The sequence below is a fragment of the Canis aureus genome, chromosome 8 (assembly GCF_053574225.1).
Source record: "Canis aureus isolate CA01 chromosome 8, VMU_Caureus_v.1.0, whole genome shotgun sequence".
NCBI classification, from domain to species: Eukaryota; Metazoa; Chordata; class Mammalia; order Carnivora; family Canidae; genus Canis; species Canis aureus.
The window spans coordinates 27,439,088-27,457,369 of NC_135618.1; the positions used below are offsets into that span (position 1 = coordinate 27,439,088).

Genomic DNA, 18,282 nt, shown 5'->3' on the forward strand with positions numbered 1-18,282 from the left:
CAATTTGAGATCTGTCAGATGTGACTTAAACAACCACTTAAGGTGGTTGAAAAGAATTCTGAAAAAGAATTTAGATTTTAAGTAAAAGTAAGAAAAAGTAAAGGAAAAGGTAGAGGAAAGCCACTAAAGGAAAAGTAATGGAGAACTCTACAATCCAATCCTGATTCCCTGGGATGCCTGGGTGGCTCAGCAGTTAAGCGCCTGCCTTCAGGTCAAGGTGTGATCCTGGAGACCAGGAATCGAGTCCCACATCGGGCTCCCTGTATGGAGCCTGCTTCTGTCTCTGCCCCTCTCTCTCTCTTTCTGTGTCTCTCATGAATAAATAAATAAAATCTTAAAAAAAAAATCTAATTCCCCTAATCACAGCATCCTCACAGCAAGAAATGATTCTATCTCCTTTATTCGTCTCTGGAAAAAAGATTAGTAGAAGTATATACGTTATTACATGATGGAAAGCTTTCACCTGGATCCTCCACTTGGCCCTCCAATAACCCTGTCCTCAAAACAAAATTAGGTACAAAGCGGAATGGCCTGTTGTGTAAAGATGCAAAACTAATAGATGAGACAAAAGCAAATGTCATTTATCATATAAATGATACTGCTTATTGAATCCATTCTAGGCATCACAGTAGGTGCTTCACAGAAATGAACTCTAATCCTTGGAAGAAACATACAAAGGAGGGTTCTTTGTTTTGGTCCTATGGACCTTGAAGCTCACAGATTTTATTTAAAAAACTATGGTCTAAGATCACACAGGGCAGAAGAGGAAAAAATTGCATTTAATTATAGAAATTTAGAGGTATAGGAGAAAATAAGAAGAGCTAACAATTACCAAGGGCTTACAACATGTCAGACGTCATGTCAAGGATTTAGCATGCATTCCTCAAAACAACCTTGGAAGGTGGGAAGGTAAAATTGTCCCAATTATGTAAAATAGGACACTGATTAAGACATTTGTCAGAGTCACAGCAAATGAGTAGAGAAAAGTATAGTCTCTGATCTGGCTTCTGAGGTTTTTTTTGGAGGGGGGTTGGTTTTTTTTTAAGATTTTATTTATTTATTCATGACAGACACAGAAAGAGAGAGAGGCAGAGACACAGGAAGAGGAAGAAGCAGGCTCCATGAAGGGAGCCCGACGTGATACTCAATCCTGGGTTTCCAGGATCAGGCCCTGAGCCAAAGGCAGGCGTTAAACCTCTGAGCCACCCAGGAATTCCACTTCTGAGGTTTTAAACAATAAGCCATCCATAGCTTCAGATGAGACCCTCAAGGCTGATGTGGTAAGTAAACTAGGCATTACCGAGGTAAAGTTCAGAAATGAACACAAATTGAATGGGAGCAATAAAAGAACCAAAGGTGGAAAGAAAAAAGTGGGCACAGACTTTTGGGGGGCATTAAAGGATTGTCTACCTAGATCCAAGGTCAAATGTTAGAAACAGTCGTTATAAAAATATTGTAATTAAGTTTGGTTCCTCTTCATGCCTCATACATGAATGTATCCATTCCCAAGACTTTTTTTTTTTAAGACTTAATTTATTCATGACAGACATAAAGACCTAGGCAGAGAGAGAAGCAGGCTCCATGCAGAGAGCCGGATGTGGAACTAGATACTGGACCTCCAGGATCATGCCCTGGGCCAAAGGCCAGCACTCGACCACTGAGCCACCAAGCGTCCCTCATTCCCAAGACTTTTTACCTTGGCCCCCACATCTCTCTGCAAGCTCATCATCACTTCTACAGCTTCAGTCTTCATCCCTAGGATATCTCCCAAGTCTTCCAATTGCCCCCCACCCCACCTCTCCACATGCTTCCAAATTTCCAACTGTATATAGATTTGTGTTTGGATGACAATAAGTTTAATTTGTCCACAACAAAATTCATCATCTTTTCCTCCAGACTAGCTCTTATATCTGACTTCACTACTCTGATGGTGGCCTGTCAACGCATTTCTGGTCAGCAAGACTCAAAACCCCATATTCTCAAGATTTGACCACAAACATTCTTTTGGATACCAATTTTCAAACAAGCTCGGCAGATGCTTCTTCCATCCTTCCACCTTCCTACCTATCCCTCTTGCATCTCTCTTCTACTTTCCATTCTCTCTATTACATCTGTCTGCTACTTTCCATTCCGCCATTACCTCCAAGCACAAAGCCTTCATCACCTGTCACCAAAATTATTGAAATATTCTCAAGTGGCCTCTCTGTTTATCTCCATCCTCTTCTGCCCCACACAACACCACAAGATCATTTTCCTAAAGCACAATTCTCATCACATCACTCTTCTCAGAAACTTTCATCTGCTTCCCAAGGATTATTAAATTAAGGACAAAAGCTTTAGACATTTCATGTTTTGTACTATTTAGCCTAACTCAGTTTTAAGGATTTTTTCTCCCATGCTCTAGAGACAACGTGTTATTTGTACTTATGCCTGGAATAAGCACCACCCTTTCTTTCTACCTATATCTGCATTCTAACTGGGACCTTCATTACTTCATGCATCAATTTCCTACCCATGTGAAAATGGACTTATGCTAAATGTGAAAAAATAAGATACAAAAATTTCTGTACACTATGCTTTGTATGTAAAAAAAAATTTCATTGCCTGTCATTTCATGTAAAATACAAAAGACTGAAATATCCAGTATAAGCAAGGGTGTAGAAAAATGAGCACAGTCATACAGTGAAGAGTGTAAATTATCACAATATTTTTGGACAATTTTGGAAAATTGACAGTATCCTACTAAACCAAAATATGTTTAATCTCTGAACTAGGTATTTCACTTCTAGGAATTTATCCTACAGAAAAACTCGCACAGTTACACAAATATTATATTTGTAATAGCAAAAATGTAAGACAATTTAGGTGGTTACAAAAATAAACTATGCTATATCCAAACTATAAAATACTGTATACTCAATTAAAAGAATGAAATAAAGTAGTCAATGACAAAAATAGCAGCTAATAATTACTGAGTGCTTTATGAGAGACAAGTATTCTTTTAAGTGCTTTGCAAGTATCAACTCAATTCACAAAAACCCTAAGACATGAATCTGCATGTGCTTAAGTGGAAACATGCTCATGCCTCACTAAGGAATGAAAACAAGCAGATTGCGAAAGGAAGAAAGGAAACGCAACTTAAAAGTTAGAGGGAAAAGAAAAAAAAAACTTCTACTCCACACTTTTAACAGTTCTCAAGCGTGGTTACCCCCAGGAGAGTGTTTTCAATAGGGGAAGAGGAGTGGACTTCCTCTTTTGAATCCTCATTGTATTGTGCATATTTTTGGAAAAGTATTTAGTATTTATAATATAAAAATAATTTTAAAGATTTAAAGCATGTAGTACTTTATAATCAAAAATATTATAATAAAAAATAACAATTTATAACTACAAAATACTGTTATATACTGTAAAGAAATATAATTAGAGGCACCTGTGTGGCTCAATGGTTGAGCATCTGCCTTTGGCTCAAATAGTGATCCTGGGCTCCTGGGATAGAGTCCTGCATCAGGCTCCCCACAGGGAGCCTGCTTCTCCCTCTGCGTCTCTCATGAATAAACAAATAAATAATTTTTTAAAAAATAAATAAATAAGGTGATACATACGAAACATCTAGCACAGTGTCTACCATAAACCAGGTCTTCCATTAAAATCCACTTCTTTCTGTGGAGTCTTGCCTAATTCTGCCCACTTTCTGTAACTGCTCTCTTCAAAACCTCCAGAAGCTTTGGTTTTGCTAATAAAAACATTATCGGGGCAGCCCCGGTGGCAGCGGTTTAGCACCACCTGTAGCCCAGAGTGTGATCCTGGAGACCCTGGATCGAGTCCCACGTCAGGCTCTCTGTATGATGCCTGCTTCTCTGCCTCTCTCTCTCTCTCTGTCTCTATGAATAAATAAATAAAATCTTAAAAAAAAAAAAAAAATTATCACACCTGCCTCAGCCGGTGACTTGTCTTGTGGCCAGCTTGTTGAGCCCTTTCACACTGACTAGCCTTGAGAACAGCACTTGTACAGTGTGATTTCCAGAGAATCTGACATTACCCAAATGGGTAAGTGTGAAACAGAAGCTACAGTTGGCCAAAAGAAACAACAGGTCGTTTTACTAAACAACTTACCAGAACTCATCTCCTTAAACAAAACCATCCTCTAAGAAGTCAAGCTCATTGTTTTCAATAAATCAATAAACCAAATTTAAGCCTCCACCTCTGTACAGTACTTGAATCTTTCCTTTTTTTCTTTAATTCAGAAGAAAAAAAAATATCTGAACTTAAAAGTTAAGCTTTGGGGTGCCTGGGTGGCTCAGGTCAGATCCGACATCCTTGGATACAGCCCCCCCATTGGATTCCCTGCTTGGTGGGGAGACGCTTCTCCCTCTCCTTTACTTCCCCCCACCCCACTCTCTCTGTCTCTCATATAGATAAATAAAATCTAAAAAAAAAAAAAAAATTAGCTTTGTAAAGCAATATCCCTGATAACACATTTATAAACTAAAAAATCGCCTTTGCCCCTAGGTAAGCACTGACATAATGGGGAAAAAAAAAAAAAAAAAAAGGTGGGGGTGGGGGGGCAAAGGTAACACCTTGCCACCCCCAGAGCCTTTCTGAAATTCTAAAGGCAAACCAGGGGTAGGAGGTGGGAGGAGCTAAAAATTTCTAGATTAAAACAAACTTTAAAAACCCAAGTAAGGCTCTAAGTAATCTGCATACAAGGAATTATGACATTAGGTTTAATTATAAAAGAGAGTTCCCACAGTTTCAAATTTCTAAAAAAGGAGAAAGAAACACAAGTGCATAAAGTCCATGCTTTTCAGGATCCCAAGCGTGACTCTACTTATCATCACCCTTTTCTTGGGATTACAGCTCGTTAGTCAAAGTCACAGGACATATTATTAACCTAACTCGTTGGTGAAAACTCATTAGCTCAATCCAAGCTCCAGAACACAGTTTGTTAAAGCTTCATTGTGCTCCGCCGACCGCCCCCCGCATCACAGGCGCCTGCTCTCAGTACTGCCGCCTCAGCTGGCTTCATTTTTTAAAATGCTTTGCAAAGAGCTCCGACTTAAAGAACAGGAGACACTTACCTTGAGAAGCAAAGGCAGCCTAGCCAACTTCCGGTTTTGTTACAATTTGTATCTGCTTTCAGCAGCTGGGTGGAGCCCGCTTACCCAGTAACCAGAAGGCAACGTTTCCCAAGCTAAGCAGCAAAACTTGATTTGCAAGACCAGTACTAGTTTTTGGACTCCGTTTCTGAAAATTAAGGGTTCTGTTTTACATATAAAAACACTTTGCCAAGTAATAATTGTTTCAATGAGAAAATTATGGTTTTTGCCTTTAACAACAAAACCATTTGGAAATACATATCTGTTCTATATATTCTAAGTAAAGGCAAACAAAAGAATCTAGTTGTACCTAGGTAGGGTTGCCAAATTTAGCAAATTAAAATATTGGATGCCCGCTGAAACTCAATTTCAGGTAAACAACCAATGTAAATATTGTTCTATGCAGTATTTGGAATATAATTATACTAAAAAATAATTCATGGTTTTTCTGAAATACAAATTTACTTTTTCTGGAAACTCTATCTAAGGCATAACAATAATAAGCAAACTATTTCAATTAACTACAGAAGGTGCAAAAGAATCAGACTGCCTAGAACCGAAACCTTGGAAAGTAAATGATATCATGCAAAAGAATTATTTTATTTTGCAAAATTCACTCAGAAACTTAGAAGTTTTGTTTTCATTTCTTTTTAAGCCTTTAATCTTTGTTTTGCACAAGTTTTTTTTTTTTTTTTTTTTGCAAAAGAAAATTTTTATGGCTAGGAAAAGAAAATGTATCTGAAAATATTAAACATTCCACTGCAGACCATGATTCACAAGTGCCTACTAGAAAATAAATGATGTCATAGACACCTTGACCTGTGATCCCTAATTGGCAATCAACACTACTAAATTCTCTAAAATTATCTTAAAAGGAGAGAAGAGAGGGTAAAGAACACCATCACTTTAATCTGTCTCCTTAACTATAGTCATAATTAATAAAAACCCCTCCTTACAGAATTTTAGAGAGAGGCTTTAAATTAAGAGGCCAGAGAGCCAGTTTTCTATGCTAAAACTGTGTGGAATGTGAATAGACTTAAACTAAGTCAGGAGAGCTTCAGTCCTTCCATATAAACCCTCAGGTGATAACACAGCTTTCTGCAGTTATGATTGAGCCTTTTCCAGAAATAGTCCCCAGTGGACACTTTGCATGCCAATAGCATGATTAAAAAATCTTCAGACTGGGTGCCTCGGTGGCTCAGTTGATTAAGCATCTGCTTTAGGTTCAGGTCATGATCTTATGGTCATGGGATCAAGCCCCACACCTGGGTGACTCAGTTAGGTATTTGCCTTTGGCTCAGGTCATGATCCCAGGGTCCTGGGATTGAGCCACATATGAGGCTCCTTGCTCAACAGGGGGCTTGCTTCTCCCTCTCCTTCTACACTCCCCACCACCCACCACCACTCATTCTCTTTCGCTCTCTGTTAAATAAATAAAATATTTTTTTTAAATCCATTAGACAATTCTTAGAATGTATGGTCATAATCTTTTATCCTAAAACACTCTTAAACAGATGAACATGGGAAGGAAAAAAAGAGGCAAACCAGGAAATAGACTTAATTGTAGAGAACTAAGGGTTACCAGAGGGGAGGCGGGCAAGGGGATGGCTGAAATAGGTGATGGGGATTAAGGAGGGCACTTGTGATGAGCACTGGGTGTCATATGGAAGTGCTGAATCACTAAATTCTACACCTGAAATTAGTATTACACTGCATGTAACTAATTGGAATTTAATTAAAAACTTGAAAAAATAAATAAATAGTAGTGAGAAGGGGCACAGTGGAAAGTACTGAATAGAGAGGCTTAGCTCTACCTAAAAACATCCTTTTCCAGGCCTATCACATCCCCTAAAGTCCCCAGCTATAACTCCCCTTATCACTCCCTGCCAGATGTTCACCTCCACAAGGCTCTTTCTTCATCAGCTACTTGTCAGCTGTCACAAAAGGAACCAAATTTAGTAAAATGCTCAATGGAGCTTGGACTCTGAGAAGTTGACATTACTGTATTGGATCCCATTCTCCTGCCTCTAAACTAGTAGTTCTCAAATTTTTCAGTCCAGACTCCTTTACAACTTTTTAAAAATATTTTATTTATTTATGAGAGAAAGAAAGAGACCATGAGCAGGGGGGAGAGGGGCAGAGGAAAAAGCAGACATCCCACTGAGCAAGGAGTCAGACATGAGGCTCGATCCCAGAACCCTGAGATCATGACCTGAGCTGAAGGCAGATGCTCAATCCACCAAGCCACCCAGGCTCCCCTCCTTTACAACTTTTAAAAATTACTGTGGGGCAGCCCGGTGGCCCAGAGGTTTAGCGCCACCTTCAGCCCAGGGCGTGATCCTGGAGACACCGATCAAGTCCCACCTCGGGCTCCCTGCATGGAGCCTGCTTCTCCCTCTGCCTGTGTCTCTGCCTCTCTTTCTCTCTGTGTCTCTCATGAATAAATAAATAAAATCTTTAAAAAAAAAGAAAAAGAAGAAGGATTTATCACAATCATTCAACAACTATTTTATCTGTTATATGGCAGATATTGTGCCAGGCACTACTCTATATTTATACAAAGTGGCTCTATGTCTAATATATTGTGATTTCTTTGGTGTATAATAAAAAAAAGAACAAAAGAAAGAGTGCGAAGGAAGGAGGGAAGGAAGGAAGAAAGGAAGGAGCATAATTACTTGATAAACCGATGTTCCTGTAGATAGGCAGTTCTCATTTCTTTCCAGATGTCATTGGGTTAAGAATCTTGAGATAGATTATTCTAGATTACCTAGATTGCCCTAACCGCAATCACAAGAGTCCTTAAAAAGAAGAGGCTGAAGCGGATGCCTGGATGGCTCAGTCTGTAGAACATCTGATTATTCGTTTTGGCTCAGGTAATGATCTCATGGGTCTTGAGATCAGGCTCCCCTCCCCGCTCAGTGGAGAGTCTGCTTGAAGATTCCGTCCCTCTGTCCTTCCCCCTACTCACATGTGCATTCTCTCTCTCTCTCAAATAAATAAAATCCTTTAAAAAAGAAAAATAAAGAAGAGGAGAGTGAGATTACACACAAAAGAAGACAACATGACCATGGAGGTAAACACTGGAATGATGCAGCCACAACCCAAAGAATGACAGCAACCACCAGAAGCTGAAGAGACAAGGAACAGATTCTCAACCAGAGCCTCTAGAAAAAGTGGTTCTTCCAACATCTGCCAATGTGCTACTGATTTTAGACCTGTGGCCTTCAGAACTATAAGAGAATAAACGTTTGTTGTTTTAGCCACTGAGCTTGTGGTCATTTGTTGTTACAGAGCTCTAGGAAACTTAATCAATTGCCCTTTCCAGTTCTGTATTTTTATCAATCAGTAGTACCCATTATCTTCAGTGCTCAAGCAAAACTTTCAACTTTGTGTCTCTTTCATATTTTATAGCTCAGAGTTTTTCAATTTGGAGCCACAACCCATTTATCAGTGAAATATAAAATCTTTAGTGGGCAGGGACCCTACCTGGCTCAGTCGGAAGAGCATGCAACACTTGATCTCAGGGTCATGAGTTTGAGCCCCACATTGGGGGTAGAGATTACTTTAAATAAATAAATAAACTTTTAAAAAACTACTTAAAATCTTTAGTGGGTAACAATCAGAAAAGCGTTAATAAAATAACAAAAAATTAGAGCACAGTATATGTAATAAGAGTAAATGATGTTTCATGGGTCTGTTCAGATTATACGTTAGTAGCTATGTCCTGGTTTGTGAGTTTTCTTACTTCTTACTGTGGGCAGCAGCCCAAAATGTTGAAACCAACTGCTTTTAATATCTCCCCAAGTCAATTATCAGTTCCTCCTTTCTCAACACTCACGCAGAGGCCTTCCTACTTATTTATTCTAAGCAGGGGAATGTGGTACTCTGGAATCAGGTCACCCAAGATTTAAAGATAAACTCCATCACTAAATTTTGTGATCTAGACCTCTCCGCATCTGTTTTCTCACTATAAAATGAAGATCATAATACTTTCCTCATAATATTGTTGTGAGGATTAACTAAGATAACATGTTAAGTGCTTAGTTCAATGTCTAAACATAAAAATTGTTCGATAAAATGTGTGCACTATAATCTATGTTCAAATTGTCTCTCTATTGTAAAACCCCTCTTTTTTTTTTTTTTTTTTTTGTGTGTGTGTGTAAAACCCTTCTAACTAATCTCTCCCATGCTCTCTCATGATCTCATTAATCCTGCTGCCAATAGTCCAACATTCGATTAATCTTCCTAAAGTATTCCTTTTATCAATAATGTTCTGTGACTTACCATTGCTTATAGAGTTAAATCCATACTCTTCCTGACATTTAAAGCACTCCATCAATAAATTAATTAAAATAATAAAGCACTCCATCACCTGGCCACACAACATTCTCATTGCTTTCCCATCAGGTACTGCTGACTCAATCATAGAATTAAATAGAAAGTCTCATTTGCTAATGTTTTTCCCTTATCACCTTTCTTTCCACATATTAAATGACACACATTCTTCAAGGTTTAACAAAAGTCCCAATTCATCCATGAAACTTTCTGATAATCAGAACTAATATTAGTTCCTCCGTTATAAATTGTCTACGTGGTCAAGTAAAATGTCATATTCTCCGAAGTCTGGGCCACTTAGGTTGAAATCTCAGCTCTGCTCTTTAATAGCTGTTAGACTTCAGTCAGTTACTTAATCCCCTACTCTAACTTTCTTCATTAGCATAAAGAAGATAAGGATACAGTCTCCCATCCAAGTGCTAACCAGGCCCAACCCTGCTTAGCTTCCGAAATCAGATGCGATCAGGTTCATTCGGTGTAGTATGGCCATAAACAGATGAACGGATAAAGAAAATGTGGTATATATATATATATACACATACATGATAGAATACTACTCAGTATCAAAAGTAAAAATGAGTTCTTGTCATTTGTAATGGCATGGATGGAACTAGAGGGTATTATGCTAAGCAAAATAAGTTAAGCAAAGAAAGAAAAGTTATCATATGATCTCATTCATATGTGAAATTTAAGAAACAAAACAGAGGATCATAGGGGAAAGGAGGGGAAAGTAAAATAAGATGAAATCAGAGAGGGAGACAAACCATTAAGAGACTCTTAATCATAGGAAATAAACTGAGGGCTATTAGGGGGGAGGGGGGTGGAAGGATGGAGTAACTGGGTGACAGGCATTAAGGAGGGCACATGATGTAATGAGCACTGGGTATTATATAAGACTGATGAATGATTGAACTCTACCTCTGAAACTAATAATACACTACATGTTAATTAATTGAATTTAAATTTTTAAAAAAACCTAATAAGTTAAAAAAATTTAATAAAAATTTTAAATTAAAAAAATTAATAACAAAAAAATTTTAATAACATAAATAAAAAGAAGATAAGGATATGGAGGTAGGGCTGTTGGGATGTTTTCATGAGGTAATATCTCATCACACTGGCACCCAAATGATCTTGAAAACTTGCTCATGACACTTCCTTTCACATCCTATATTAGAGTGAGATAACATACATTACATAAGATCCTATCCCCATACTCAAGCAGTCATCAACTGTTTTTGATATTCTTTACTACTAAAACTGGACATGGCCTCAGATCCTTCTCAATACACTATACCAAGTAGTCAGTATCAATGGATGAAAATTCATACTAACTATAAGCAATCTCTGGGGTAGGGACTATATCATTACTTTCAATTCCTCTTTTTAGGAACTCAAAAAATAAATGTTAAATATAAGATTTTACTTTAATCTAAGTGGTTAAAAGACAAGATACTAGAAAGCCCCATCTTCTGTTTTACCCTCTTTCAAACTTTATTTGAATTTCAGTTCATTTTATTTTATGTTTTTATGGTGAAAAAAATTTATATTTAGATTTATAGCCAGCTGGACTCAATTTAGATGATCCCAATTTTGTTGGCAACATCCAAAGCATCATAGTCAGGAGCCAGTCGAACATATGCTTTCTTCTCTCCATCAGGCCTGATCGAGGTGTTGACCTTGGCCACATCAATGTCATAGAGCTTCTTCACAGCCTGTTTGATCTGGTGCTTATTGGCCTTGACATCCACAATGAACACAAGTGTGTTGTTGTCTTCTATTTCTTCATGGCTGACTCAGTAGTCAGGGGGAACTTGATGATGGCATAGTGATCAAGCTTGTTTCTCCTGGGGGCGCTCTTTCGAAGATATTTGGGCTGCCTTTGGAGACGCAGGGTCTTGGGTCGTGGGAATGTAGGTGACATAGGGATCTTTTTTGTGTGACTGTGCACGCCTTTCAGCACCACTTTCTTAGCTTTCAAAGCCTTGGCTTCGGCTTTGGGAGGGGCAGGGGCTTCCTTCGCCTTTCATGCCATCTTCGTGAAAGGGCGAATTTCAGTTCATTTTAAGGCCAGTTTATTGATTGTAATGAAAGCATGGCAGACATTCTTTGTCCTCTTTAATTACACTATTTTCCTTTGCAGTACTTTAATTTAGTGCAAGACAATATTAATACTCTGTAATTATGTGCCAGAGATGGCAACACTAATCAAAGTAAAATATTAAAAGTCTGACTCAGCTTTACCAAATCATTAATAAAATCTCTGTTGATCATCTAGAGATATGATATAAGGTTAAAAGTCTTGGTAATTGCAATCAGTGGCTTCTACTTTTCTCTATCAGTTAGGGTTATACTACATTCAAGTTTCTAGCATATCTATTATTAAGTCAATTAAAGCAAATTAGAAAATAAACTAAAAAAGAATCAAGGAAAGGAAGAATACAGCATCTATTTAGTAACAACCTAGTTCTATTCAATAATAACCTAGTTTTTTTTTTAATTTCCCAAGTTTTAGCAATGAAGGAATAGTATAATTTACTGCAGAATTTTGTTTTAGCAGCTCTTGAGCTATGTGACTTTTTAAAATGCCATTTATTTACAAGATGGCTTGGGTCCTATTGTGTTAAGTGAGTGCTTTTAATATATACAAATGTAATGGAGTTTAGGGGCACCTGGGTGGCTCAGTTGATTAAGCAGCCAACTCTTGATTTCAGCTCAGGTCATGATATCAGAGTCCTGGGACTGAACTCTGAGTCCAACTCGGTGCTCAACATGGTGTCGGTTGGAGGATTCTCTCTCTCCCTCTCCCTTTGGCCCTCCTCCTGCTAGCACATTCTCCCTCAAATAATTTTTTTTTAAAAAGAGAGATCTATAAATATATACAAATATAATAGAGTCTTACTATTGAAAATAAATTATGCTCTCCACTGTCAGAATGAGAAGTAATAGATTTATCAACTGAGTAGAAAGTCATTGGTTTCTTTTAAGCACAAAACATTAAAGAGTCATGGTGACATTTACAATGAAAGCTAAAGAATACTTTTTTTTTTGCAAGAATACTTTTTCTTTTTTTTTTTTTTTTAAGATTTTATTCATTTATTCATGAGAGACACAGAGAGACAGAGGGGCAGAGACATAGGCAGAGGGAGAAGCAGGCTCCATGCAGGGAACCCAATGCGGGACTCAATCCTGGGTCTCCAGGATCAGCCCTAGGCTGAAGGTGGAGCTAAACTGCTGAGCCACTCAGGCTGCCAAATACTTTTTTTCATTAGGTAAACCTTCAAAGTTGTAGAATTTTAAATTCAACAAACATAAAGCATAAAAATAGATAACATAAGTCCCCAGTCCTCAGGGACCCCCAGAATAAATGTATGAAACAGCATCGTGTGCCCTGAGAATGAAAAACAATCCTAAAACATGAGTGAATTGAGGTGAATATGGTTCCCACCCTCAACTCCACCAGATGAAGTAGCTCATCTAGCCTATACTGTCTAGAAATGGAATACAGAAGCAAAAGCTTTTACTCAGAAGCCTCTAGTAGCATAAAACCTGAACACAAATACCAAATATAAGATTCTTACAATGAAACAATATTAAAATAAGGAGAGCAAATCCAAACCTGGGCATTAATCAAAGCAACTAGTATGAAAATGCAAAAGGAAATATACAGCTAAATAAGGAAGCTTGAGAACCAAGAAAAGCAAGAGTGAGGAGTAACTGAATGGCTAAAAGTACTGATCCAGATTAATTCAAGAATGGAGCATAGAAGCTTTCTGTAACTTTTTATGCAAGAGCGGCCTAGCATATGCAAATAGGGCTTTCTATGGAATAAAATCAAATGAAAACCATCCAACCCTTGGTATCCCAGATCCCCCCAAATGGATGAAAATGTATAGTGTATTTTTTTCTTGTGTTCTGACTTTTTAAATTATTATGAATTACATAGATACTATATCTACATATGATTGTAGAAACTGAAACAATAAAGATAAAATTACATAATACCACTAAATTCTATTTGCTTTCCCCAAAGCAACCATTGCTCTCAATTCAATGTGTTTCCCTTTAAGACTTTACATACATTTCCTACATTCACAAAAAATATATAGCTTTGGTTTTGTAATAGAAATCATGTGATTTTCTGCATATTGTTCCGAAATGTTTTTCATATAACAGTATGTGGTCAAGATATTTTTCCAAGGGATCCCTGGGTGGCACAGAGGTTTGGCGCCTGCCTTTGGCCCAGGGCGCGATCCTGGAGACCGGAGATCAAATCCCAAGTCGGGCTCCTGGTGCATGGAGCCTGCTTCTCCCTCTGCCTATGTCTCTGCTTCTCTCTCTCTCTCTCTCTCTCTCTCTCTCTCTCTCTCTGTGTGTGTGTGTGTGTGTGTGTGACTATCATAAATAATTTTTTTTTTAAATTTAAAAAGAAGATATTTTTCCAAAGAAGACATCCAGATGTCTTCAAGAGATACTTGAAAAGATGTTCATCACTCATTACCAGGGAAATACAAATCAAAACCACGAGGGCAGCCCCAGTGGCGCAGTGGTTTAGCGCCGCCTGCAGCCCAGGGTGTGATCCTGGGGACCCAGCATCGAGTCCCACGTCAGGCTCCCTGCATGGAGCCTGCTTCTCCCTCTGCCTGTGTCTCTGCCTCTCTCTGTGTGTCTCTCATGAATAAATAAATAAAAATCTTAAAAAAAAAAAAAAAAACACAATGAGATACCTGTAAGAATAGCTAAAACAACAGGAAACAACAAACAATGGCAAGGATGTGGAGAAAAGGGGAACCCTCTTACACTGTTGGTAGGAATGCAAACCGGTGCAGTCACTCTGAAAGACAGTATGGAGGTTCTTCAAAAAATTAAAAGCAGAACTACCCTACAATCCAATAATTCCACTCAAGATATTTACACAATGGACACAAAAATACAGATTTAAGGGAGTACATGCCCCAATGTTTATAACAGCATTATCAACAATAGCCAGACTATGGAAAGAGCCCAAATGTCCATCAACTGATTAATGGATAAAGAAAATGTGGTACATACATACAATGGAGTATTACCCAGCCATCAAAAAGATTGAAATCTTGCCATTTGTAGTGACATGGATGGAGCTAGAATGTATGATGCTAAGCAATTAAGTCAGTCATAAAAAGACAAATACTATTTGATTTCATTCATATGTGGAATTTGGGAAACAAAACAAATGAACATGGGGGGGGTGGGGAATGAGGAGAGATGGAGAAACAAACCAAAGAGACTTTTTTTTTTCAAACTCCATGCCCAGTGGTGGAGCCCAATACAGGGCTTGAACTCATGACCCTGAGATCAAGACCTGAGCTGAGATCAAGAGTTGGTCGCTTAACCAATTAACTCACCAAGTGCCCCCATAAAAGCACTGGGTGTTATATGTAAGATGGGTCACTAAATTCTATTCCGGAAACCAATATTATACTATATGTCAACTAACTAGTATTAGATAAAAATTGGGGAGAAAAAAAACAACAAAATATGGCCAAAGAATAACTCAGGTATTTAAGCCACCTTTATTTATTTATTTATTTTATGCATTGTTTATGTTTTACATGAGAGAGGCAGACTATCAAGGGACAAAATAGGATGTGTAAGAGAAAGAGAAGAGGAAAAAATTGCAGGTAGCCTGGAAATAGTGAATCTTTCTGGTTCATTTTGGCAACTAATTCACTGACAGCTAGCTAAAGGTTCATTCTAGAAAGCATGCCATTGAACAGGCTGACCGGAGTCAACAAAGATAACAATTTCAGTAGTTCACAGATTCTCTGGAGAACCTGGCTAATACCTACAGAGTACACCAGAGCAGCTGTCTCTCTGTAACAGCTGCCATGCCTGTCCAGTGGCTCCCCAACTCCCACAGCCACATCTACACTCATTCAATACTCTCCTCCAGTCGCTAACCTTCCATCAGCCAACTGCAGAGCTGAGTTCTGATCATACCAGTTCTTTGATGCTTACGAGAGTTGCCTAGTAACCAATCACTCTCAACTGCCTTCTTTGAGTCTAAATATCTAACACACTGTTCTCTGCTGCCACTATTGGGCCAAGTTTACTCTTCTCTAGCCTAAAATAGGATATTTTCTTTTAAGAGGTTAACAGTAAGACTCTAAAAACAGAACACTGGATATACTCTTGACCTGAATTACTAATAATTTTACCTTCTCATGAGCAATGGGAGCAACAACCAAAACTATTTCTCTTGAGTCAATCGACAAAGAAACTTTGATGAATCCATTGACAGATAACTTAAGAGAAACAGAAAGAAATTAGAAGTGGTAGCATCTTTTTGGATAGGTAGATTGGTAGAACATGGAGGAGCCAGTTTGAAAGATGGAAAGCAAGAGTTAAGTGTTGGACATATTAAGTTTTAGATGCTATTAAAATATCCAAGTGGAGATATTGTTTGACAGATGTGTCTGGAGATATAAATTTGAGTCATTTATATTTAGGGTGTAGCAAGGATTAAAAAAGAGAAGACATCTAAAAAGTGAGCTTTGGGGCTCACTAATGTTTAGAAGTTGGGAAGAACAGACAAATTCAGTAAAGGAAATTATGACTGAGTGACCTGTAAGCTAAGAAAACCAAGGGACACGTGGGTGGCTCAGCGGTTGAACACCTACCTTTGGCTCAGGGCGTGATCCCAGTCCTGGGGTGGAGTCCCATATCAGGCTCCCTGTGGGGCACCTGCCTCTCCCTCTGCCCGAGTCTCTGCCTCTCTCTGTGTGTCTCTCATGAATAAATTTTTAAAAATATTTATTAAAAAAAGAAAACCAAGAGTGGTAAGTCCCTAAATGTAGAGTGGTTCTGAAGGTGAGTGTGGTCAATCATGTCAGATACTGTTGAGAGCTGAAATATAGTGGAGACTAAGAATTGACCAATGAGCATGGTTTTTCAGAATCATCTGTGAACCCCTACATCAGAAATACTAACATGGATTTCTGGGCCCATCTCAGATCTACTGGATCAGACTGTGGAGAGGAACCCAGAATTCTGCTTTTAAACAAGCACCGGGGCACCTGGGTGGCTCAGTGGTTGAGTGTCAGCCTTTAGCTCAGGTCGTGATCTTAGAGTCCTGGAATAGAGCCTCCTATCAGGCTTCCCCCAGGGAGCATACTTGTCCCTCTGCCAATGTCTCTGCCTCTTTCTCTCTGTCTCTCATGAATAAATAAATAAATCTTGAAATAAATAAATAAAATAAGTAAACAAGCACTAGATGATTCTTAAGAACCCAAGAGTTACTGTCTTGGAGTCTTTATTGGTGGAATTATACCTATCTTTCCCCTAGACCAGTGGTTCTCAGGATTTAATGTCCATCAGCATCACCTGGTAAATTCCTTAAAACACAGATTACTGGGGATCCCTGGGTGGCTCAGCGGTCTGGCGCCTGCCTTCAGCCCAGTGCTCACACTATTACCACATTCAGGACACTCTGATACCAAATGTGTAGGGGTTTATCCCCACACCAAACAACTCTCTGTGACACCAGCTGAGTATCCTACAACTTAATTCTGACACTATCTACCTGGAGATAGCATCAGATCCTACAGGTTAAGGGTTTAGTCCTACAGGACTGCCCCCACTTCGGATCCCAATCATTAGTCTGGGTAATGACCTGTTCTTCTGCTATATGTATCAGAGGTTCCCATGGCATCCTCCTTGAGTTCAATTAATTTGCTAAAGTGGCTCACAGAACTCAAGAAAACAGTTTACTAACTAGATTACTGGTTTATTGTAAGAGGATAGAACTCAGAAACAGCCAGATGGAAGAAATGCACATGATAAAGTATGTGTGAAGGAGCACAGAGCTTTCAAACTCTCTTCCAGCATACCACTCTCCCTAAAACTCCCTGTGTTCCTCAAACCAGAAGTTCCCTGAACCCCATACTTGGGGGATGTTTATGGAGGCTTCACTACATAGGCATACTGGATTATTACGTCAATTGCCAGCCCCTCTCCAGAGAATGGGGGGTAGAGATAAAGTTCCAAGGTTCTTAGCACTTAGGTGCCTCAGTCAGTTAAGTATCTGCCTTTGTCTTGGGTTACGATCCCAGGGTCTGGGATCCAGCCCCACATCAGACTCCCTGCTCAACAGGAGGCCTCTGCTTCTCCCTCCTCTGTGTTCATGCTTCCTCTCTCTCAAATAAATATATAAATAAATCTTTAAAAAAAAGTTCCAAGCTTCTAATCATACCTTAGTCTTTCTAGTGACACACCAACAGCCAGGAGCCCACCAAGAGTCACCTCTTAGAACAAAAGATACTCCCATCAAAAGACACCCAGGAAATACCAAGGGATTTAAGAGCTCAATGGAACAGGGATCTCTGGGTGGCGCAGCGGTTTGGCGCCTGCCTTTGGCCCAGGGCGCGATCCTGGAGACCCGGGATCGAATCCCACGTCAGGCTCCCGGTGCATGGAGCCTGCTTCTCCCTCTGCCTATGTCTCTGCCTCTCTCTCTCTGTGTGTGACTATCATAAATAAATAAAAAAAAAATAAAAAAAGCTCAATGGAACAAAGATGTCTTAAGTGCTCTTAACATTTAGGAAATTCCAAGAGTGTTAGGAGCTCTGTGCCAGGAACAATTAATAATTAATTAATATATAAGTATAATTATATATAATATATGTTATATATATTAATATATAATTAATATAGCAGAGACCAATATATAGACAAGTCCCTGAATTAACAATTGCTTGCCTTTTTAAAACTTTTCAACTTTACATTGGTGCAAAAGCAATATGCACTCAGTAGAAACTGTATTTCAAATTCTAATTTTGATCTTTTCCCAGACTAGCAATATGCACTATGA

General features: G+C 38.7%; 1 protein-coding gene and 1 long non-coding RNA gene across 5 annotated transcripts in view; one reads left to right on the forward strand and one right to left on the reverse strand.

Moving 5' to 3' along the window:
• FRRS1 (ferric chelate reductase 1) overlaps positions 1-5,226 on the reverse strand; it is a 45,621-nt gene extending 40,395 nt beyond the window's left edge. Inside the window, exons 1-2 of one of the 4 annotated variants that reach the window (XM_077905575.1) lie at positions 5,082-5,117; positions 3,434-3,545 (exon numbers count right to left, since the gene is read on the reverse strand). Coding sequence is in view for 2 of the 4 variants with exons in the window: in XM_077905577.1 (XP_077761703.1) it covers positions 3,606-3,647 (42 nt within the window). In the remaining 2 variants the exon portion in view is untranslated. Of the gene's footprint in view, positions 1-3,433; positions 3,546-3,605; positions 3,778-5,081 lie in introns of those variants that run through there. The other 3 variants (XM_077905576.1, XM_077905577.1, XM_077905574.1) reach the window with 3 other exon arrangements.
• On the forward strand, positions 1,031-8,358 carry LOC144318540 (uncharacterized). Its single transcript, XR_013384545.1, has 2 exons — positions 1,031-1,280; positions 8,115-8,358. It is a non-coding gene; the product is annotated as an uncharacterized LOC144318540 (long non-coding RNA).
• The last annotated feature ends 9,924 nt before the right edge of the window (positions 8,359-18,282 follow it).